This window comes from Peromyscus eremicus, chromosome 1 (genome assembly GCF_949786415.1).
Source record: "Peromyscus eremicus chromosome 1, PerEre_H2_v1, whole genome shotgun sequence".
NCBI classification, from domain to species: Eukaryota; Metazoa; Chordata; class Mammalia; order Rodentia; family Cricetidae; genus Peromyscus; species Peromyscus eremicus.
In genome coordinates this window covers 158,686,031-158,708,643 of record NC_081416.1, presented here as the reverse complement: position 1 = coordinate 158,708,643, position 22,613 = coordinate 158,686,031, and the positions used below count along the sequence as shown (strand labels likewise).

General features: G+C 55.8%; 2 protein-coding genes across 5 annotated transcripts in view; one reads left to right on the top strand and one right to left on the bottom strand.

Moving 5' to 3' along the window:
• The first annotated feature begins 6,832 nt into the window (after positions 1–6,832).
• On the top strand, positions 6,833–14,319 carry Dpf1 (double PHD fingers 1). 2 transcript variants are annotated; one of them, XM_059253382.1, is made up of 11 exons: positions 6,833–6,987; positions 7,061–7,168; positions 8,685–8,812; positions 9,042–9,131; positions 10,238–10,316; positions 10,507–10,638; positions 11,559–11,609; positions 11,703–11,822; positions 13,016–13,128; positions 13,660–13,741; positions 13,888–14,319. In XM_059253382.1, the coding sequence occupies exons 1-11, from the start codon at positions 6,963–6,965 to the stop codon at positions 13,956–13,958; spliced, it is 999 nt and encodes a 332-aa protein (XP_059109365.1). In that variant the 5' UTR covers positions 6,833–6,962; the 3' UTR covers positions 13,959–14,319. The 2 variants fall into 2 exon arrangements, with proteins under 2 accessions (XP_059109365.1, XP_059109366.1); XM_059253383.1 differs by lacking the exon at positions 11,559–11,609.
• A 3,351-nt stretch (positions 14,320–17,670) lies between these two features.
• Sipa1l3 (signal induced proliferation associated 1 like 3) overlaps positions 17,671–22,613 on the bottom strand; it is a 218,932-nt gene continuing 213,989 nt past the window's right edge. For all 3 annotated transcript variants that reach the window (XM_059276364.1, XM_059276377.1, XM_059276371.1), the window contains exons 20-21: positions 21,186–21,267; positions 17,671–19,593 (exon numbers count right to left, since the gene is read on the bottom strand). In XM_059276364.1, the coding sequence (XP_059132347.1) occupies positions 19,450–19,593; positions 21,186–21,267 (226 nt within the window). In that variant the 3' untranslated portion in view covers positions 17,671–19,449. The remainder of the gene's footprint in view (positions 19,594–21,185; positions 21,268–22,613) is intronic.

The following is a 22,613-nucleotide window of genomic DNA, read 5'->3' as shown; positions in this document are numbered from 1 at the left end:
CTGAAGCCCCGACTTCTGTTCCCAGAACCCACACGATGGATGGAGACCCTTGTTAACTGTTGTCTGAGTTTGGGATGAGGGGATTTGCTGATGAGTGTAGTGTGCTCTAAGAACTGGGAGGATAACTCTGGCTTGGAACACAATCTTCTTTCCTTCTTTCTTTTTTTGTTTGTTTGTTTGTTTGTTTGGTTTTTGAGACAGGGTTTCTCTGTAGCTTTGGAGCCTGTCCTGGACTAGCTCTGTAGACCAGGCTGGACTCTAACTCACAGAAATCCGCCTGCCTCTGCCTCCCAAGTGTGGGGATTAAAGGTGTGCGCCACCACCTGGCTACAATCTGCTTTCTTCACAGTGGCCTATAAGACCTCCCACCATCCGCATGGGTCCTTGCTCATCTCAAACTGGTCTCACTTTTTGTTCACTTATGGTACCTTTCATTTTTAAGATTTAGTTTTAGATATATTTATTTTATTTTCTCTGTATTAGTGTTTGCTTTCGTGTGGTGTGTGTGTGTGTGTGTGTGTGTGTGTGTGTGTGTGTGTGTACCTCCCGTGTGTCTGGTGCCGACAGAGGCCAGAAGAATATGTTAGACCCCTGAAGCTGAGGTTACAGGTGATTGTAGGCAACCCAACAGGGGTGCTGGGAACCGAACCTGGGTCCTTTGGAAGAAGAGGAAGAGCTTTTAACTGCTGAGCTACCTTTCCAGCACCAGAATGTGAACTTCTTGAGAAGAGCAGTGACTTTGCCTTTTCATCATTGCTATATTCTCGGAGCCTAGGAGAGGGCTTACCATAGGCGCTCAGTCAATGAACAAAGACATTGATTCATACCCTTCTGTTCCAGGACAGCTTTACAGGTTCGAGCTACTCAGACAAACAGGCACAGAAAAAAATATTCCACATACCCTATGGGTCATCTACATCCCTTGGTGGTGGTGGTGGTGGTGGTGGTGGTGGTGGTGGTGGTACAGGACTAGATGTGGAAGAAGCCCCAGCTGGGAACCAAGCATCCCCTGAATGGGAAGGGAGGATGCTCTGGAGGGATGCCCCGCCCCGCCCTGTATCCCTAGCAACCAATGGGTGCGCCATCCTCCCAACGGCCCCTGGGACGTGTAGTCCCTGCAGGGGCGCCCTCGGGCGCTGCTGCGCGCCCCTAGACTCCAGGTCCCGTCGTGCGCCGGGAGGCGCGGGGATTGGCTGAGCCCCGCCCCCGGCCCGCCCCGCTTCGCTCGCGCCGCAGCCCCAAGAATGAATGAAATCGTAGCGCGCTGGGCGACAGAGCGGGCGGCGCAGGCCGGGCTGGGCCCGCGCGCGGCGGCAGCGGCGCCCCGGGCCGGAGGCGGCCCAGCCGAACGGGCCATGGCCACCGCCATTCAGAACCCGCTCAAGTCGTGAGTGTCCCCTCCCCAAGTCCGGACCCCTTCCCTCAGGAGCTGGTCCTCCCCCGGCACTCCCCGGGGCTGGGGTGGGGGGCGCAGCGCGTGGATGGCATGGATGGTACTCGGGGACCCCCTGTGCGCCCCCACTCCCCTGCGAGCCTTCCACCCCCTGTCGCCTCCTGGGGTTAGGTACGGGAGCCCTTCTGGGTCGCGAGGGCTCCTCTTCTTTGTCGCTGTCAGTGAAGGAATGTGGCGCGGGCTAGGGGGTGGCGGAGGCCGTGTCCCCACCCAGAGTGGGGGTAGGGGCTTCGCTCGCCTACTCCATCTCTGCTCCTCGGCGTCTTGGGGGGTGGGGAGGTGCACGACTGCCCTGGGCGGGTGGGAGGTACCAACCTCTGAGTACGGACCGGGATCCTCACGCATCTCGCCATCTATTCCCCTCATCAAAGCACCATCCTCTTGTCGGGTCTTTCTTCCGGAACCCCGCGGCTGCAGAGTGGGAGCCGACACCATCCCCGTTTGAGTCCTTGCTGTCTCCTCTCTTTGCTCCGGGGTCTCCAAAGACTTAGACGTCCCGACGTCTCGGTCAGCTCGGACCGTGGCGGCCCTCCTTCTCCCCGCCCATACCCATCTAACGCGAGCACCTCCCATCCCCTTGAGGACCGGTGCTTAGGGAGCCGGTGCCGGGAGCGCCTCCCTCTCCGGGAGTTCCCTCCCTTTCGGCTTGTCGCTGCTCTCCTCGGAGCGCTGGCCTCCTGCTGGGCCCGGTGACTGGGAGCCGGGACGCCCGGGTCGGAGGCTAGCCCCTCCCCGTCCCTCCTCGCTCTTTGCCACCCGACGCCGCCTTCTCCTTTTTATATCTCCCTCTCTGTCCTTCCTCGGGATCACGGACCCCCGGGTCTCTCCACCCCCCTTTCCCTGGCGGTGACAGCCGGCTACGAGTGACAGGAGCGTGGCCGCTCCCGCCCTCTCTCCCTGCAGGAGAGCGGCACTCCCCTCCCCCCCTCCCTACCGGGCGGAGGAGGCGGAGGGCGAGCGCCCGCAGCGCCGCACAAAGGGGCCGGGGCTACCTCCCCCTTTCCCCACCCCCTGCGCTTATAGACTTGACCTTGAGCCTGGAGCATTGGGGTGACAGGGGGCGTGCGCCCCCCACCCCCACCTACAGAAGGGTTGTTTGAACCAAAACCCTTCCCAGTTGCTTCTGGTTTCTGGAGTGTGGGGGGCCATGAGAGTTAGGGGGGCAGGGATTTATAGGCAGCGCCTACAAGGGAGACCGTCTGGTGCCTGGGTCAGTGTGAAGGGGAGGGCAATGGTAACATATTATGCTTCCCCCCGACTCTAAGTCACACACACAGAGGTCTCTGTCTTTTGGAGAGACATCCTGAAATCGGTGTATACTGGAGTTCCAGTCTGGGCTGGTGAGTCTGCAGACACCTCGGAGGAAGTGTGTTTGATGTGCACTCTGCAGGAGTAGAGAGGGCAGTCAGAGGGGATGGGCTCTTCTGGTTAACTTCCAGAGGGCCTATCGGGCTGGAAGTGGGGACACACTCGTCCCTCAGGAATGCCAGAGCCACAGGTCGTGGTGGCTCACGCCTTTAATCCCAGCACTAGGGAGGCAGACGCTGGCGGATCTCTGCCAGCCTGGTTTAAACAGTGAGCTCCAGGCCAGCTATGGCTAGAGCCAAATCCCCTTGGGAAGGAGAGTCCGTTGGCACCAGCCTTAGCCCTTCCTGCCTGAGTTCACATTTGGCTTGAGGCCACCGGTTCCCTGCTCCGGGCCTCAGTGTTACCGAGTGTGGGTTGGGCCGCACATCTGTTCCTGTTACCTCATGGGGGCAGCAGTGAGGCTCCTGGAGGTTGTGAGTTAGTTACAGATAGGATCTTAGGGGGCTCTGCCGGGCTTTTTAGTTTTGTGGGGTTTTGTTTGCTTTGCCTTGCTTTGCTTCCAAGACAGACTCTTAAAAACTCTCTAGCACAGACTGCCCTCAAACTCCAGCAATCCTCCGAGTCTCAACTCTCTGAAGGCTAGGTTCACGTGTCTGAGCCACAGGACCTCTCTAGAAAGCCTGATCCAAAGTATTGATTACTACTATGAGCACAGATAGTGATTACTATTATAACACAGGGCACTGGACTCTGGGACAGGAGCATCGTCTGGGCAACTGGGAGGATGGGAGGCCAAGTTCTGAGGAGAGTGTGTGAAGAAGTCTGATGGCGACTGGCAGGGGAAGGGAGCCAGGCCCTTTCCTAGCCACAGCCCGGACTTCTGAGGTGACAGGACACCTTCTCCACTCAGGGGATGGCCTGGCCTGGGGCAGGAGTGTGAGGGCAGGGCGAAGGCAGAGGTGTGGAACCCGGGGAGGGTGTGCTGGGGGCCTGGTGTGTGGTGGGGGTAAGAGGAAGGTGACGGACCCTCCGAGCTGAACGACATGGCAAGGTGGGGTGGACACCACCGGGGTCTGGAGAGGAGGCTGAGTGAGGGGTGTCAGCAACCCTTATTTAATTCTGGGCAGGAAGTGAACCAGATGCTACCTATGCTGGGATGGGTCAAGGCCTTGGATGACTTAGATGGGTGGGTGGATGGGGACGTTTGTGGAAGGGAGCTAAGTCTAGAGGTATGTGTAGTTCAGGAAATCTTGAGGCGCAGAGGGACGGGTGGACCAGCCCCTGGTGGACAAGGGTGTATTTGTATTAACACTTGATATGCTAATTTATGCAGCCACTTAAATCAGAATGCTAAGTTATTCCCCAGAGGGTGGGGCTGCGTGTGTGTGTGTGTGTGTGTGTGTGTGTGTGTGTGTGTGTGTGACTCAGTAGGTCAGCTCATTCTCTGGGGCTCTGTTGGGGCACAGAGGAGAGGAGACAAGGTTCCCGTGGGGACGGATGATTAGGTGAATGGTCTTTGGGCATTGCCTTCACACAGCAGCCAGGGCCAGAGCGCAGGGAAGGTTTCTCCTCAGGATCTCAAAGTCCTTGTCTGGAAAATAAGGAGAGTCATAGTTTAGCCTGGAAAGAGCTGTGTTAAGCACATGGTGGGCAGTAAGTATCACTCAGCATCTATTTGTTGAACACCTACTAGGGCAGACATTATTTTTCTATCACTTAATGCCCTGGTACATATCAGATCCTCCTTGTAGATATCTTCTCTGTGGAATAAATGAATCGATTAGTACCTGCCAGGTACTATTTCTTCATCTGGGACCACGATGGAACCCATGGGCTCTCAAATACTTTCTTTCACCAGAACTGAACCCAAGCCTTGCTACGTATCTTTGAAAACACTTTACAGCAGCTGGTGTGGAGTCACACACCTTTGGGAGGCAGAGGCAGGGGAATTGTAGTGTGGGGCCAGCTTGGGCTGAACAGCAAGATTCTGTCACTAAAACAGCCTCTTACCCTGTTACTCACCTAACTTCAGTCCGATGAGGCAGTGTAACTATTTTCTAAGGGAGGAAACAGACCCAGAAAGGTTAAGTCAGGCGCCCGAAGTCTATCAGCCAGGATTTGAGCCCAGTACGGCAGTCCTGTAGTCCTGCGGGGGAGTGGACCGGGGTGACCGCGAGAGTCAGCCCTGGGACACGATGGGTTCTCTGGAGTTTGGAGGGGCTTGGGAGGAGAGGTGGCGTCTACGCCGGCATGCCGGTGACACCGCTGGGTGCGTACCTGCTGGGTGCGTACCTGCGAGGCGCGCGCCTGTGGCTGGGCGTGAGTGAAGGTATGTGAGCGGGGTGTGTGGGAGTCTGCGAGTGTAGTGTGACTGTGTGTAAGCTGCCATGTGCGCGTGTGTGCGTGCATGCGTCTGTGCACGTGGGACTGGGGAGTGCGTGTGAGTGAGCGTGTATGAAGGACTGCGTGAGCCTCCATCCCCCTGGGGCCGAGGACCCGCCGGGGACTACCACTCCCGGCATGGCCTGGTCGGCCCGCCCCACCGTCCTGATTGGCTGAGATCCGCGTGCTCCCGCCCCCCGGGAATGAATGGATGGGCGGCCTCAGCGCCCGCCCGACCGCTGGGAGGACCGACCCGGCAGGGACCTGCTGGGGGCAGGACCCGGGGAGCAAGATGGCCACGGTCATCCCCGGCCCCCTGAGGTGGTGCGGGCGGGCGCGAGGCGGGGGAGTTCGCGCGGGCGGGTCTGCGCGGCCGCGCGCGCGTGTGTGTCTGTGTATGTGTGTGGCCGCTGGGGGTGGGGCCGGTGGGGTGTCAGGGGGCTGTCACCGTGTGCGGGGGTGCGAGCGTGTGTGACTGTGGGTGTCTGGCAAGAATGATGTCCGACGCGTTGCTCCTGGACCGGTGGAGGATGTGGGGGAGGGGTCTCCCAGGCTTTTTAGGGGAAGGGAGGCATGTCCCCTCCCAGGGATGCCGGGGTTTGAAAGAGGGTGAATGGCTTAGGGAAGCTGGGGCCTGAGTACACTCGAGTCGAATCCACGCTACCTTTGTCTTGGGGTGTGGAGTGTGCTGGGCGACTTGTGTGTTGCTTTTTGTTTTCTGGCTGAATGTGTGGGTATGTGTATGATTTCTTTTATTCTGCACTACCTCTCTGACTATTCGGGTCTCTGAGTGTGTGCACATGTCTGGTGAAGCTCTGTGTCTTTGGATAGGGAGGTGCGGATGACATGGGCAGACCTGACTGTCCCTCTGTTTCCAAGGCGTGTACCTGTGTTTGGGAATGTATTTTAAATTTGGGTTTCTGTTTTGCCCGGGTGTGAATGTGTGTATGTGTACCTGTGCAAATCTCTGTGATTTCTTTGTATTGTGTGTTTGACACAGTGTCTTTGGATAGATGTGTAAGTGCATATGTAACTGTTTCTTGAGTCCCTGTCTTTGGACACTGTCTGACTGTTGCGATGTGTGTGTGTAGTGTGTTTCCATGTTGTGGGTCATTGTGGATAATTTGTTTATCTTGTGGTCTTAGGATACATGACGTGCATAGGTAGTTCTGTGGTCTGTTTCTGACTTGGAATATCTGTGTTCTGCAAGAGATCGTGTGTGTGTGTGTGTGTGTGTGTGTGTGTGTGTGTGTGTGAGAGAGAGAGAGAGAGAGAGAGAGAGAGAGAGAGAGAGAGAGAGAGAATTTGTTTGCTTCTCCTTTGTGAATATTGGGATATGTTTCTCTTTGTGTGTGAATCCCGTGTGGCCATGTGCGATTTGTTTGTTTTGGGCGTTTGGCTACGTTCATGTGTGGATGGGTCCCGGTGTGTTTCGGTCTGTTTCTATATTGTCTGTGAACACTTCTTAACCTGAGACATAATCAAGTTCCAGGTAGCTGCCTCCCCGCCAGCACCCTGCCCCGCCCCTGGGTCCGGAGGGGTGGGAGGAGGGGGAGGTGAAGGTGGACCAGGCTGGTCTGCCCTCGGGGACCAGCGGGAACGGGCGTCCAGGGGAGGGTGCCGGGCCTCCCCGCGCCAGCCCTTGCTGACAGCCGCCCGCCCGCTGCTCGCCCGCCCCCGCAGCCTCGGCGAGGACTTCTACCGGGAGGCCATCGAGCATTGCCGCAGCTACAACGCGCGCCTGTGCGCCGAGCGCAGCCTGCGCCTGCCGTTCCTCGACTCGCAGACCGGTGTGGCCCAGAACAACTGCTACATCTGGATGGAGAAGACCCACCGCGGGCCTGGTACCCGCCGCGAGGCTGGGGCGGGGCGGGGCCTGCGTCCCGGGACCTCACTCACACAGCCTTTCTTCTCCAGGTTTGGCCCCGGGACAGATCTACACTTACCCCGCCCGCTGTTGGAGGAAGAAACGGAGACTCAACATCCTGGAGGACCCCAGGCTGCGGCCCTGCGAGTACAAGATCGGTGGGTGGAGCTGTGTCCCCTGCGCCTCCTGTGGCCCCTTTCAAGGTCCTCAGCTCCACTGCAGCATAGCCAGAATGTAGCCACAGCAGGCTGTCTGCCCTCGATGTCTTGAGTTACTTCCTTTGAGTTACCGAAGCTTCCAGCTGTACCTGCTATGTGGGTCACGGCGGAGCAGGTGTACAGAGGACATCGTGTTATCTGTGTCTAGATGTAGCAAGTCTGACTGTATCTGCTCCCCAGGGAGCTGGGATACACCCATGCTGTGTTTCTTTCTGTGGGTGCTAGAGGGTGTCTGGCTATCTGTGTGGGTGGGTGAGTTAGTGATGTTTCTCAACCTGTGGCTTGTGACCCTTTATCAGGTATCCTGTATATCAGCTATTTACATCATGATTCCTAACAGTAGCGAAATTACAGTTAGGAAGTAGCAACGAAATGATTTTATGGTCGGGGTCACTACAACATGAGAAACTGTAGTAAAGAGTCACACTGGGAAAGTTCAGAACCAGAGTTGAGTCTAATTGTAACTCTGTTGCTGAGTGTATTAGAATGCTTGTTTTTTTTTCTGGGTGTTCCCAAGTGAGGGTATGTGTCAGAAGATATGTGTTTGATGTGTGTGTGTGGTGGGTCTGTGTATATCTAACTCTTCCAGGGGGTATATATGGTTCCATCAGGACATCCTGTTGGGGTCCTGATGTCGAGTTGCTATAGGGAGACTCTGGCTTGTTTCTGTGTTAGATGTTTGTTCATAGACTGGAGTTAGTATTTCCCAGTGTGTTCAAGAAAGGCTTCTTCTCTTTGTGTGTGTGTGTGTGTGTGTGTGTGTGTGTGTGTGTGTGTGGTCTACTTGTATCAGGAGTATAGGAGTGCTGCTGGCTGGCAGTGTCTTCCTGTGTGTGTCAGACTGTCAAGTGGACTGCCTGTATTTCTCTGTGTACGTGCGTGGGCACACTTGAATCCGTGGGGATGTCTGTGAGTGTCCCAGTGTGTCATAGGACCCGCCTGTGTCTTCCTAATTAATGTGGGTCCAGATTTATCTGTGGCTCTACCATATCCTTCCAAGTTCCTCTGTATCCCAGGGCTTAATTGTATGTTTTCTGTGTGTCCAGCTATATTCAAAGGTCTGGTGTGTCTGAACGTCTGTCTGCATGTCCCGCATGCATGTCTGTGTGTATCCTATTCAAATGTCTAACTTTCTTTGGGTGTATCTGAGGGGCTGGCTGGCCTTTCACTACACAGGTGTTTCTCAGGGTCTCTATTGTTTTTGAGGGTTTCTGGGTATATTCAGCATTCTGGTCTTGTCTTCTTTAGGGAGGAAAGCTGAGGGTGTGGTTATGTCTCCCCAGGGTCTGGGCACACTTTCCAGGGCCTGAGGTTGAATCCTTATGTCTTTGTTGGCTGAGTGTGGGAGAGCCTGTCCCTGCCACAAGGACCAAGTTTTCTTCCCTCCCACCACAACCTGGCCACTCTAACCACAGCCTCCTCAGCTGACACCACTTTTCCTGTGGACTGTCCCCAGATTGTGAGGTACCCCTGAAGAAGGAGGGTGGCCTTCCGGAAGGGCCGGTCCTCGAGGCTCTGCTGTGTGCTGAGACAGGAGAGAAGAAGGTCGAGCTGAAGGAGGAGGAGGCCATTATGGACTGTCAGGTAGGAGCCCCGACCCTGGCTGCAGGCCGCTCTCACCCTGGCACCTGGCACCACGTCGCCTTCCTGCTCTGAAACACCTGGCTCCATAGGGCCTCTGGGTACCCCACGTCTCCATTCTCCCAGAACACCTCTGCTTGTAGAAGGCTCCCTGACTTGCTCTCCCGCCCCCCCGCAGCACACCAGTACCCCCACCTTCTTGACCCCCCAATCTCCCTTCTACTGGGCCCAGAAACAGCAGTTGCTGGAGTTTCCGCATGATCTCGAGGTAGAAGACTTGGAGGAAGACATTCCCAGGAGGAAGAACAGGGCCAAAGGAAAGGTATCTTCCGGAAGCTTCTCCCCACCACCTCCTCCCCAGAGCTGTATGTAGGAGTAGTGGGTTTTACACCCATTTTTATGGATGAGGAAATCAAGACTCAGTGGATATTATAAACATTTGCAAAAAAAAAAAAAAAAAATGGAGCTTGTGCTGTGGATCAGAACTGTCTGCAGAGCTGGGTGTGGTGTTCCACACTTAGAGTCCCAGCACCTGGGAGGCTGAGGCAGGAGAATTGCCTCAAGTTTGACACAAGTGAGTTCCAGACTATTCTGAACTACATAAAGAGACCCTGTGCAAAATCCTAACCCAAACCACCCACCCACACAACACCTACCCACACACAAAACAAACAAGCAAAAACCTTCTGCCAGATGCCCTTAACTCCAGCCCTCAGGAGGCAGAAGCAGGCAGATCTCTGAGTTTGAGGCCAGCCTGGTCTACAGAGAGAGAGTTCCAGGACAGCCAGGGTTACCCAGAGAAACCCTGTCTCAAACAAAACAAAAACAAAAACCTCCAGTAAAAGCAATGAAAAAGTGTTAGAACATACCTTTCCTCTCAGCACTAGAGAGGCCCAGGCAAGAGGATCTCTGAGGCCAGCCTGATCTGTATAGTGAGTTCCAGGACAGCCAGGGCTACCGAGACCTTGTCTCCAAACAGCAACAACAAAAAGACTTATCTTCAAAGTTGTACTGAGAGACGTTTGAAGGCTCATGGCTAGAAAGTTTGCCCAGTTTCACGTGGAGATTTAATTACTGTTGCACAGTGATGGGATGGAACCCAGAGTCTTATAGTCACATGATACCTGCTCTGTCACTGAGCCACACCCCCAGTACTGAAAAGAAAAATTAAATTTTTGTTTCAGTTTGACTGTCAAGTCTAAATGAAGAAGCCTAGTAAAAGCATGGTAGCACCTACCGATAACCCAGAGGCAGGAGGATCACTGCTGGGCCAGCCTCTCTTACATAGTGAGTTCCAGGCCAGCCAGGGCTCCATAGTGAGACCTTGTCTCAAACAACAACAACAAACAAACTCAGAAACCCCAAGAATGATGAGCTTTTCTCTGGGTAGTTTTCTGGGCCCCTTACTCCTAACCCTCCTCCCCGCAGGCATATGGCATTGGAGGTCTTAGGAAACGCCAGGACACCGCTTCCCTGGAGGACCGAGACAAGCCGTACGTCTGTGATAGTGAGTTCTGCAGAAGGGAAAGAGAGAGGGAGTGTGGGACCCAGTGACCTCAGCATTATGGCCCTTGTTCGGGTCCTGGGTCCTGGGAGAAGGGGGTGCTCTTTGAGAGAGGGGGATGGTGTGATCCGGGAGGCCAGGGTGGAGGAGGTGGCCCTAGAGTCTGACAGCTACCCACTCACTCACCCTCCAGTCTGTGGGAAGAGGTATAAAAACCGTCCAGGACTCAGCTACCACTACACCCACACCCACCTGGCTGAGGAGGAGGGGGAGGAGCATGCTGAGCGCCACGCCCTGCCTTTCCACCGGAAAAACCACCATAAACGTGAGTTGGGGGGTCAGGGCTGGTGGGTGAGATGTCCAACTGTGGGGTGGGGGCAATGGAGCCTGGCAGTGGCTGGGGAAGGGGAGGTGGGGGTACATTAGACATTTCTGGAAAATCTCCAGCTTAACGGTTCCCTCCCCCACCGACCATAGGGATGCTGGCTCTGGGGTTGCCATGACAACCAACCATCTCTCCCTCCCTCTCTCTCTCTCTCTCTCTCTCTCTCTCTCTCTCTCTCTGTCTCCTCCTCCCTCCCTTCCTCCCCTCCCTCCCCTTTCTCTCTCTTTCTCTCTCTCCCTCACTCCCTTCCTGGGCATAATATTTCTGGGTCTGATTTATTGTTTGAATTAGAGCTTGGAGGGGGTTGATAGATGACTCCCCTTCCCTCTCTGGGCCTCCCTTGTTCCCTTCTCTGCTATCTAGGGTCTAAGGGCAAGGCCAGTGGCCCCCAGGGTCCTAGACACCCACCCACACCCGTTCCATGCCGTGACAGCTGAGTCGTGGGGGAAGGGAGCTGTCCCTCACCTGTCCCTCAGAATGAGCTTCTCGGCAGCCTCAAGCCAGGCCCAGAGCCTCCTGTGTTCTGAAAGTGTGTTCTTGAATAGGTTTCCATAGCAGGCCTCTCAGAACGGCCTGCTAACTGTTGACCTAGGCAAGCTTACTTGGGGGTGCACACACATAATGGGGGGCAGTCTTGGGCTTTCGCTAAGGTTATACCTGTTGCCCACACTTTTACCCGAATAAAGAGAACATTTAGTTATCCCAAGACAAGAATTTTGGTGAGGATTAGTTTCCCCTCCCCCAGCTTTTCTTTTGCTACTTCCCAGTGCCTGGGCCAAGGGTCCACCCCTGGGGCTGAGGCTGGGGACAGATGGGACCTTGCCTATGGTAAGAGCCCCTTTCTGTCCCCCCACCCCCAGAGTTTTACAAAGAATTGGCCTGGGTCCCCGAGGCACAGAGGAAACACACAGGTAGGGACACCTCCCTCCACCCCGACTTTTGCAGCAGTCTTTGACTGGGCTGCCCCACCTGTCCCGTGCCCACCGCTGCCTGCTGTCTTTCAGCCAAGAAAGCACCAGACGGCACCGTCATCCCCAATGGCTACTGTGACTTTTGCCTGGGGGGCTCCAAGAAGACTGGGTGTCCCGAGGACCTCATCTCCTGTGCAGATTGTGGGCGATCAGGTGGGCAACCTCACCACATTTAACTGTAAGGTGTGGGGAGGGGACATCCCACAATCCGGATTTGGGGAATGGGGGGCAAGGGAGTGAAGACTGTATCCAGCCTGTCCAGGGCACAGTGGTTTAGCAGAGCCGAGGGGCTGCCCCTGCTGCTGAGGACTGTGGGAAGCTGAGCAGGCTCACAGTAGGAACATAGTAGGAACCATGAGGTGCCATGGCTTTGTGCTTTCCTGGCATGGAGAATGGAGAGAAGCTACAGAGGCATTGTGGGTAGGGAACTGAGGTATGGAAGTAATGAATTGCACCACCTGGGTGCTGTGGATAACCGGATAGAACTGTGGTTAATATAATGTGGTTTTTCCCGGAGGCCTCATGGGTAGTAAGACTGGTCGCTTCAGCGGCGTGGGTAATGGGTTGTGGTTGTTACAGTATGGGTTGTCTTGGCAGTTTAACACAATGGAATGTGGCTGTTATGGCATGGTGGGCTGGGGCTGTGAGATGCCGTGGGTACCAAGTGCTGTGGCCACTGGCTGTTGGGCACCGTGGGCAGTGGCTATGGCTGTCAGGCTGTGTGGGCTGTTGGTGTCTGGCTCTGTGGGAAGTGCTGCGTGCAGTGGCTACAGGTGTCTCTGCTGCTGTGGGAGAAACAACCGACCGGACAGACACTGCAGTCCCCGTCACTGGGAGCTTGTCTGCTGGTGCCTGGTGTGGCATGGCCCGGGGTTTCACGGAAGCGAGGTGTGGGGACCGTGTTGTGGAAGCGGTTGCTATAGCATCCTGGCTGGGAGAAGGCGGCTGCCACGTTGCTGGGGTTAACATGAGGGCTGGCCGCTCTGCTGTGGGTATTGGAATGTGGCCGCCTAGTGCGGTGCTTAACAGACTGTGGTTGCCACAGTGTTGTGGGTGGTAGAACGTGGTTGCCACAGCACTGCGGGTAATGGAATGCGGTTGCCATGGTATTCTGGGGAGCAGAGTGTGGTCGTCATGGTGGCTGAGTAGGAGACTGTGGTGGCCAACACACAGCTGCTTGCCGGCAGTCCAGCTTCCGGATGTCGGTCTTGGGGGTAGGGTCCCACCACAAAGCTCATCTTGACCTCGGAGTCAGGGGTGGGGATAGAGCCATTACTTCCCCGGGGGTCAGCAGCCACCAGGGGTACAATGACTCGCTAACCGCATCCCTGCCCCTTGGTCCCCAGGACATCCCTCGTGTTTACAGTTCACGGTGAACATGACCGCGGCTGTGCGGACCTACCGCTGGCAGTGCATCGAATGCAAGTCCTGCAGTCTGTGTGGCACCTCAGAGAATGACGTGAGTACCTGTCCCACCTCCTGGGCACATCTCCGCTGCCCTTCCAGCCTGGCTCTGCTGCTTTTGCCCATGAAGTCTCCAGTCTTCCTTGCTCATAACCCCTGGGTGGCCAGCAGTAGCGTGCATCCCTGCTTTCACCAGGGTCCTTTATATTCCTCCTCCCCTGACACCTCCCGACCTCCCTTGTGGCTGGTGCTCTTGTTCCCACTACACATGGAAGAGGCTGAGCACAGGGAGGGAGAATGATACCTGAGGCCACCCAGCTGAGAAAATCGTTGGGACAGGATTTGAACCTGTCCTCACTGCTCCCGAGTTGGTATCGGACCAGTGAACATCGTTTAGTATTCCATAGTTACAAAGTCCGGAGGACACTCTGAGTGGACAAGCGAGGCCAGTGGGCTCCCCGGCACAGACTGCAGAGCCCAGCTCTCTCAGAAGGGCCCCTGGGACCTAGCCCCTGCCCCAGCCCCCCACCCCGGTTTCTGGTGCCCATGCCCCCAGGGTGCCAGCTGGGCGGGTCTCACCCCCCAGGACCAGTTGCTGTTCTGTGATGACTGCGACCGAGGCTACCACATGTACTGCTTGAGCCCTCCCATGGCGGAGCCCCCGGAAGGTGAGGGAAGAGGTGGGCGGCACATGGGGTGGGTGGGTTGGAACGCTGTCTTCCTGGCGGCAGAGACCATGTGCTCTGGGTGGGGACAGGTGGGGGGCGCCCTTCTTGGGCTTGAGTCTAATTTTGTCTTGTGGCTTCCCCCGCAGGGAGCTGGAGCTGCCACCTCTGCCTCCGGCACTTGAAGGAAAAGGCTTCTGCCTACATCACCCTCACTTAGGCCTGGCTCTGCTTCTCCAGGACCTTTGGGTGGTGCTAACTTTCCTGGCTGGAGGAGCTCCTGGCTCCTCCCACTCGGTGTCCCCAGTGGGAGGGAGAGGGTGAAGCCCAGAGGGGGCCACGGTGTTCTCCCTCTGCAAGTGGAATGTTACCCCGTGGGTGGGTGGGTCCAGTAGGGCTCCTCCTGCCCCCGTCTCCATCCCTTGGCAAATGGGCACCAGGGGCTTCTGCTCCCCTCAAAGCCATACCCCGCCTCTGGGCGGGCATAGGGGGGTAGTGGATGCCAGCTGGGGGCACGGAAAGAGCCTTTTTCTAAAGAAAAAGACTAAAAAAAAAAAAAAAAAAAGAAAAGAAATTAATATATACAAAGAATCCTATAAAGCCTGGCTGGGTGGCAGGGCGCAGCTGAGTGTCTGCTGGGTACCGACTTTACCAGTTTCCTGACTGGCACCTCCCCACCCCGTTTCTGGAGTTGCAATCCTCTCAACTCCCCATCTGAGGTGGGTCCCATTCCTTCCTCACACCCAGGCCAGGGGGGCCCAGTGCCCACCCACTGCCCTCTCCCAGTACCCACCGTGGAGACTGCATGATGTGAACCGTGGTTCTGAACTCTTCCTGCCCTCCTTGATAGTCCCACCCTGCGCCCACTGGTGCCCGCCAGGCCCTGGGCGTGCAGGGAGGCCGGCGGGGCGGGGCAGGCAGGCAGGCGGCCCGCCCGCTGCAGTGAGAAGCACAGATTGCAATGGACTCGTTTTTTCCCCCTCTCTTCTCAGCCCCTTCCCTTCCCTGCCCGGCCAGGCCGGGCTGCCTCCTGCCCCACCTCGTTAGCCATTTTGGGGGTGGCGAGGGGGTGTGGTTGTTTCTTGTGGTTGTGTGTGTTTGTTGTTCGGGTTCTAAAAAGGGAAATTGAGACTGCAGGTGGGGGAGGTGGGGGTCTGGGGAGTCTACCCCCAGTCCAGGAGTGCCCCCCTGCCACCAAGTCTCCTTTATTGCCTGCCTCTGCTGTGAATTAACTTGTTCTGTGTATTAAACTGGGCCTGACCCCTCTACCCATGACTGCCTCCTTCTCTCACCTCCTCTGGGTGTCACCAAGATGGGGAGCCAAGGGGCCTCACGGGGCAGAAACCGCGGTGTCGGCCCCCACCTCCTTGCCCCTACACCCTGCCTCCCTCTGGCTTTGTCCCAGCTCCTCCCGGTCTTGCTGCAGAGAAGAGGGGGATGGGGTGGAGGGGCTCCCACCCAGCCAGCTGTGGTTGCCCTAGCAACGGGCTGCTGCAGCTGCATCGGGAGGCAGGAGAGGGAGGTGGGAGTGAGGGCTGGGGGAAGGGAGGGCTGGAGAGGCCTGAAGGCAGCCCCCTCCCAGGCTAGGGTGGGGAGATGGCACCCCAGCATGGCTGCCTGTCACCTGGGATTCCCTGTCTTGGGTGTGGCTAAAAGTGGAGAAGGGCAGGACATCTCAAAATACAGGGATTCAAGGGGACGCGCGCGTGTGTGTGTGTGTGTGTGTGTGTGTGTGTGTGTGTGTGTGTGGAATCAGGGCACTGATCAGGGAGGAGGAGGATTCTGAGGTCACAAATTTACTGAATGAATAAAGGACAAAGCCGGAGAGATACACAGATGAAGAGAGCCCCCCAGAATTCTGAGGGAAGAGGACAAGGATGGAGGACTAGTCTAGGAATAAAAAAAAAAAAAAAGCCAGGCTCTGGCAAATGACCGGGGGAGGGTGAAGTGGACAGCATTTTGGAGAGAGAAGCAGAAAATTTACAAAGTCAGGAGGAAGCCAATGGAGCAAGGAGCCACTCCGGGAGGGAGAGGCAAAGCCCCTAGACTGGGATGAGGAGGTGGGCGGTGTTCTTTGGTTGGAAGGCAATGGTAGCACACCATGTGGCTCAGAATCCCAGCACTGGAGGCTGAGGCAGGAGGATGGTGAGTTACAGGTCACCCTGGGCTACACTGTGAGCTTTGTCTTAAAAAAAGGGGGTGGGGTGGGGGACCAACAGAAATCTGGAGAGTGCCAGCCAGATGAGGCCGGAGATGAGTGGCAGCCGGAGTAGAGGTGGGGGAGGAGAGAGACCGGAAAACTGGGGCAAGAAGGGAAGGGACGGCAGGCAGTAACCGGCGCCATCAGGGCTTGGCGTGCGTGTGCGGTGCGTGTGAGTTGTGGGGTGTTGGGAGATGGTGGTGTGTCTCCCGGGCCAGGAGAAGATGTGAGAACAGTTTGTTCCCAGGTTCCCTCCCCGCTTGGCCCGGGTTGGTGGGGGGAGGGCAGGGCTGGAGGATGGGGCCCCGAGGAGGGTGGAGAGGGAGGATGTCTGAGAAGCTGCAAGGGCTCGATTCTCCCCTGGATATATGCAAACGCCTTTCGGAAGACATTTTGGGGGGCAGGGGTGAGCGTAGCGTGCGGAGGAGGGTCAGGGTTGAGTTGTGGGGGTGCGGTCCTGTCCAGGGAGGCAGCGTTCACCCGGGAGGCGGGTCCTTGGGACCTTCCCGTGGAATTCCTGAGTCTGAAGTCAGTTTGCCTCGTGTCCCGCCCACCCGCACATGTCCACAGATGGAGTTTTAGGCTGCCCCCACCTCCCCTCTAGCCAAGTGGGTCACCGAGGACCTGATCCTGGCTGAGGCTTCGAGAGCGACTGATCACACAGTGGGGCTGCTCTCCACGGCAACCCGCTCCCTGGACTGTTGGCAGAGGGAGGTCTAGGCCTCAGTGGGACCCAGTGTTGACAGCGGGCGGGTATATACAAATGAGATGGAGTCTGGAAGGGGAGTGGGCGGCGGCGGTGGGAACCTGGGGTTGGTTGGGCCTTCACTTTTGAGTTTGAGTCCCTCAGACTAGGATGGCCCTTATTTTACCTGACATCTCGTGTTTTTGTTTGTTTTGAGACAGGGTCTAACAAGGCCCTGGCTGCCCTGGAACTCTAGCAGGACTAGGCTGCCTCAGACTCAGAGATCTGCTTGCCAGGGGCTGGGGTTAAAGCTGTGGACTACCTTGCTCGGCTTTTTTTTTTCCCCCTCATAAACATCAGAAGAGGGAATAGGGTCCCTTGGGTTTGGAGTTGTGAGCTGCCATGTGAGTGCTGGGCATGGAGAGTCCTCTGGAAGAGTAGTTGGTACTCTTAAGCACTGAGGCACTTCTAGCCCAGCGGTCTTTTTTTTTTTTTTTTTTAAGGGACTATTACCACTTGCTTTGGGGATAGCACAGGCTGGCCTTGAACTTGCTATGTAGCTGAGGATGACCGTGAATTCCTGATGCCCCCTCACTTCAAGAGCTGAGATTACAGATGTGTATCAACACAACTGGCCTTTTCTTCTTTGAGAGAGGTGGGCTCTTGCTGTGGAGTCCAGGCTGGCCTTGAACTCCCAGGGATCCTCCTGCCCCAGCCTCAGAGTGCTGGGATTACAAGCTGAAGCCATTACACCTGGCAAAAACCAGGGTCTCACAGTGTAGCCCTCGGTAGCCTGGAACTTACTATTTCTAGCAGGCTGGCTTAGAACTCAGAGACCACCTGGCGTGCGTTACCCTGCAGACCTAGGTTTGTTTTTTTTTAACTTCAGCACAATCCTACATCCTGAGGGTCAGATGTCTGTTGTCTGGATGCTGAAGAAAAGCTGTAAGGCTGGCAAGTAAGTGTATGTTGTGCAGCAGGGGTGTGATATGTATTAGGAGGGAGCCCGCAAGATTTCCAGGCAGTTGCCTGTGAGCACACCAGCCATTTCTATGAAATGTTTATTTCCTTTGAAACCTCCTGAAACATGCCAGAAATCTCAAGACAGGGGTGGGGGGGAGACAATAAAGAATGATAAAAAATCCAAATGAACAAATCGACGTGGGAAAAAGCTGCTGCTGTCTGCAGCCATCAGACAGAACATCAACCTCAATTAAATAGTTATTTTGTTTTTGCAGAAATTCTTACAAAAATAATAGAACAAAACCAAAAATTATAATTTACAATTGTCAATGTACATGATTAGGTCCCCAAAATGATTCGAATGATCTGAAGATGCGAGGAGGAGACACACTAAAGAGACAGATGAAGGAAGGAAGGAAGGGGGGGAGGGCAGGCTCCAGGTCGGGGTCTGAAGGAAGGGGGAGGGGCAGGGCTGGAGAACCCTCTAGAAGGGGATCAGGAGAGGAAGTACATCACAGTAGTTGGCCAGGGCTGAGGACACTGGGTAGCCTGGTCTGCCGCCATCATCCCACGGTGGGTGAAGGACATGGCAGGCTGCTCCCTCATAACCCAGGGTTCCCCAGGGCCAGAGGCGGGTCATAGGGAGCTGGGGTACCCGTCTGCCCTCCAGCCTGGCACGTCTGGAGTGGAGTGCCTGTTGTGTTTGGTCTCAGAGCCCTTCCCAAGAGGTCATGGGCCCAAAGAGGTGAAGGTCCTGGGCTGAGGGCTGGGCCATGTAGCTCTGGGTCCAATCCATGCTGCCGACTTCTCCCTGCCTGCCACCCCCACATCCCTCTGGGTCCTCACACTGACCCCCAGTCCGTGGGGACATGTCTTGACCCTGGGGTTGGGGAGTCCACAGATCGTGGCCATTCAAACTTGTTCTGGCACAACTCTACATGAAAAAATAAATATATATATATATTCTTTTCTGTTTGTTTTTAAAGAAGAAAGAAGGGGGAATTTGTGTTTCCTGGGTGAGCAGCATAGACCCAGACTGAGCTGCCCCTTATTGCCTTTGGAGAATCAGCGTCTCTGGGGGTTGCACTGAGTGCTCCCCGGGGAGCACAGTGAGTGTGTCTGGTGGCCGCTGGGGCTGGAGTGTGGCCAGGGAGACTTGAAAAAGAAAAGAGGGCCAGACAGGTGAAGGCTGTGCTTCAGCCCTGCCCTGGGGCTCCTTGCTGCCTCTGGGGTGGGAGGCAATGGCCTAGTTGTGCTAGGGGAGGAGCCCACGGCTGGCCGCCGGATCAGTAGCTGAAGGCAGAGGAGCCTGTGGCTGCTGGAGAGGAGCTGGTAGAAAAAGATCGTAGAAACAGTCTTAACTGTACAAACAGGGTTTCTCAAAGGAGTGGATCTGGATGCTAGGGGTTCCTGTCCATTCGGGGGCCCCAGGAAAATAATTTAAACTCTATGAAAGTGCTCCTGGTTTCTGTATGGAAGGGAGACTCAGGGTGATGTCCATGCTGTCTGGGGCCAGCGCACTGGGGAGGGAGAGAGGAGCCCTGGACCATCAGGGAGTGGGGGATGAAAGGGCCCATTCTGTTCCACAGTTCTCATGCAGGGGCTCCTGGACCCCTCCCACTATCACAGCTCCAGGCAGCTGGGTCCTAGGAACAGGCTACAAGGCCTGCGGGGCCACAGGGAGCAGCTGAGAAGGGCCTGAGGCCAGCCAAGCTGGCTCACTGCGCCTGGGGCTCCTGAGTTGCGGGGCGGAGCCGTGGGTGCGGGGCTGTGGCTGGATGACCCGTCACCCTGCAACCAGAAGCCCACTGCCTGCCAGCCAGGGGAGGCCCAGGGGCGGCCCAGGGGCTGAGCCCAGGGGCCTCAGAGTTCTTTCTTCTCCCTGCTGAAGAGCTCGGCGAACTTGCGCAGCTGCTCACTGGCGGCCTGCGATTCCTCCTGCAGTCGTTGGTTGTTCTGCCGGAGGCTGGCCACCTCCGACTGCAGCACCACCTTGTCCTGCCTCTCCTGCGGGCAGAAGGGCTGGGTTAGGGCCACAACAGGAATAGATCACAGCCACTGGGGCCAGAGAGGCCTGGCTGCAAGGGTTCACATCCCGACTCGGTTTCTCCAGATGGACAACCCTGGCCTCAACCCTGACACGCGGGTGGAAAGCCTTTGAAGCAGTTATCCTTTTAGACAGGGTCTTACTATGCAGCTCAGGCTGACTTCACATTTGCAATCCTCTTGTCTCGGCCTCCCCATCACTGGGATCGCAGTTTGAAGTAATCATCCGATGTGTTATCTATCGTCCCACCCCACCCCCACAGCCGCCAGGCCTTCAGGAGGGCTGTCACCTTCTGGAAGAAAAAGCCAAGCCTCACCACAGCAAGACTGCCTGAGCAGACTCTGCTCTCCTGAGGGTGATATGGCATCCTAGCAGGGAATGCCAAGGCCACACAGCATTAAGTACTGGGGTGGGGATCTGAACTAGGGTCTGGTTTCTGTATTGAGGATTTACTGCTGAGGCTGCTGTTTCCTGCCTTGAATTACCCCAAATATTTAAGCAAGTAAAGCCTCTGCAATCTTGTTTCTCCTCATCCCTCCACACCCTTGGATGGGACACAGCTGCAACAGATACAGCTGAGTGTCCTTAGTGTCTGTCCTTCCACACAGAACCAGCTGTGTAGTCCAGGCTGTCCTGGGACTCGCTCTGTAGCCCAGGCTAGCCTCCAACTCACAGATCCGCCTGCCTCTGTCTTCCAAGTGCTGGGATTAAAGGCCTGTGCTACCACTGCCCGGCAGGACTATCTTAAAAATGTCATGATGCCAGGTGTGGAGGCACATCTGTAACCCCAGCAATGGGGAATCTGAGGCAGGAGGATTAGGGCTATTCTGGACTATTTCTTACTAAAGTTATTGGCTTTGTCTTGTGTGCTAGTCAGTTTCTAAACTACTATTTACCTTTTTAACTTATTTTCTTATTTAGGTACGTGTGTATGTGTAGGGGTGTGTACAAATGCATGTGTGGGGGGAGAGGGTGTCAGGTGTCCTCCTCTATCAATCTCCACCTGTTTCTTTGAGGCAAGGTCTCTCTCTGAACCTGTGGCTATGATTTCCTTGGATTGGCTGGCAGCCAGCAATTGTGACCCTCTGGTCTCTGCCCCACACAGGCTGGGGTTACAGACATGTGAGATGCCTGGCTTATTATATAGATGCTATGAGACCTAACTAAAATTCTTATTTTAATTGGCTGCAGACTTCTGCTGCGTGAGTGACCTATAATCTATACTCCCATTCTCCCTTTGATGGCCCGCATTTATATTTATAATTTAAAGATCTGATCTCATGTATCTCAGGCTGACTACAAATTCACTATGTAGCTGAGGGTGACCCTGAATCTCTGATTCTCCTGCCTCCATGACCTGAGTGCTGGGATTACCAGCATCCATCATCACGCCCAGTGTAGGCAATGCTGGGAATGGAAAGGCTAGAGCCTTCTGCATGCTGGACAAGCACTCTACCAACCGAGCTACAAGTCAGGTTTCTCTATGCTTGCTGGACTTTTCAGTCTCCTTGTGACCAGAGCAGAGCAGAGCGGGGGAGAGCGTCCGCCTCACCTTCTGCAGGTCTGTGTGCAGTTGCTTCAGCATGGCCTCCAGCTGGTACACCTTGCCTGTCAGGTCCAGGGGTGGCTCCTCACTGGAAAGACAAGGGATCAGGTCAGTTCTGAGGCCCGCCAGCCTCTGAGGAGGGCTCTTCTTCACAGCTGGAGAGACTTGGGGTACAGGCCCTCTGGTCTCTGGTGAGCCTTCACCTTCCTGAAAGCCCAGGGTTGCAAGGCACAGATGAGCAGCTCTGTGGGGAAGCCAGAGACAGTCTGCTTCGCACCCTTGGACCAGGCTATCTGTGGATGTTGGATGAGGAAGCGCCAGGCCAGGACTGGGTGGGGGCTGCCCTGAAATAGGCATCTGCCCCCAAGAAGGGGTGTGTGACTTTGGGAAGAACTTCTTGGTGTACTCATGAGATATGAAGAACTCACTCAACCTGTTATCTAGTTAGCAGTGTAGACTGAGCCAGCCCATCCAAGCCCAGAAAGTCCGCAGTGGGCCAATGGACAACAGCACCATCAGTGAGGATGGAACCGGGGCTACTTCACTCTAGTGTGTCAGTCTAACAGAACCTCCAGCCGCCTGTGGCCTGTAAACCCACCACATGGCTGCTCCAGAACAGGAAGCCCAGGCTGAGGCAGAGGACACCGTCCACCCAAGTGCTGGGGCTGGGACCCACTGCCTGGGTTCTAGCTGTGGGGATCTTCCAGCCCCTCGTCTGCCTGGCATTGTGGAAGCAGGTGGTACTTCCTTGCATAGAACTGAGGCTAAAGATGCTTCAGGCTCCTATACTTGGAGGGGTTTGGGGGAAGGGCTGCGGAGGCGAGGCTGCTGGGTCCTCCTGCCTCTCCTCCTCTTCCCCTCCCCTCCCTGGTCCTCATCTCAGGGAGCTCCAGGTACACAGGGAGGTGGGAGGGCAAAGTGCAGGAGTGGGCCCAAGGGCCACAGGTCCCCAAGACCTGTTTTCTGTAACTACAGAGGCCCACACTTCTGATGGCAGTCAAGGTCTAAGACCAACTAAGGTGTAAAGATAAAAAATATATACCAAAATTTCCCTCAAAAAAGGCTTCCAGTAACACAAAGCGCTGTGCAGGTCTGTGGCAAGCAGAGCCTTGTGGGCAGCATGTGCAGATGCTGGGAGTGCCCTGCTAAGTCCCCTGTGGGCAGCACGGCCCTTAAGGCTTTCTCTGTCGGTTTTCCCTTTCTGTTGAGTATGAGCACTCAAATTCACTGCATTCAGTTGGAGGAGCCGGTGAGATGACAGAGTGGGCCCTGTCTCCTTGTTGTGGAGATGTGCCTTACCATCCATGGGGTGCTGAGATGTCTGTATATGCCCAGCAGTGTAAAGAGGGTGAAATGTGATGTCAGGGGCCAGTCTGCATCACTGGAGGAGCCACAGAGGAGGGGATCAAGCAACAGACAGATGGAGATGGGAGG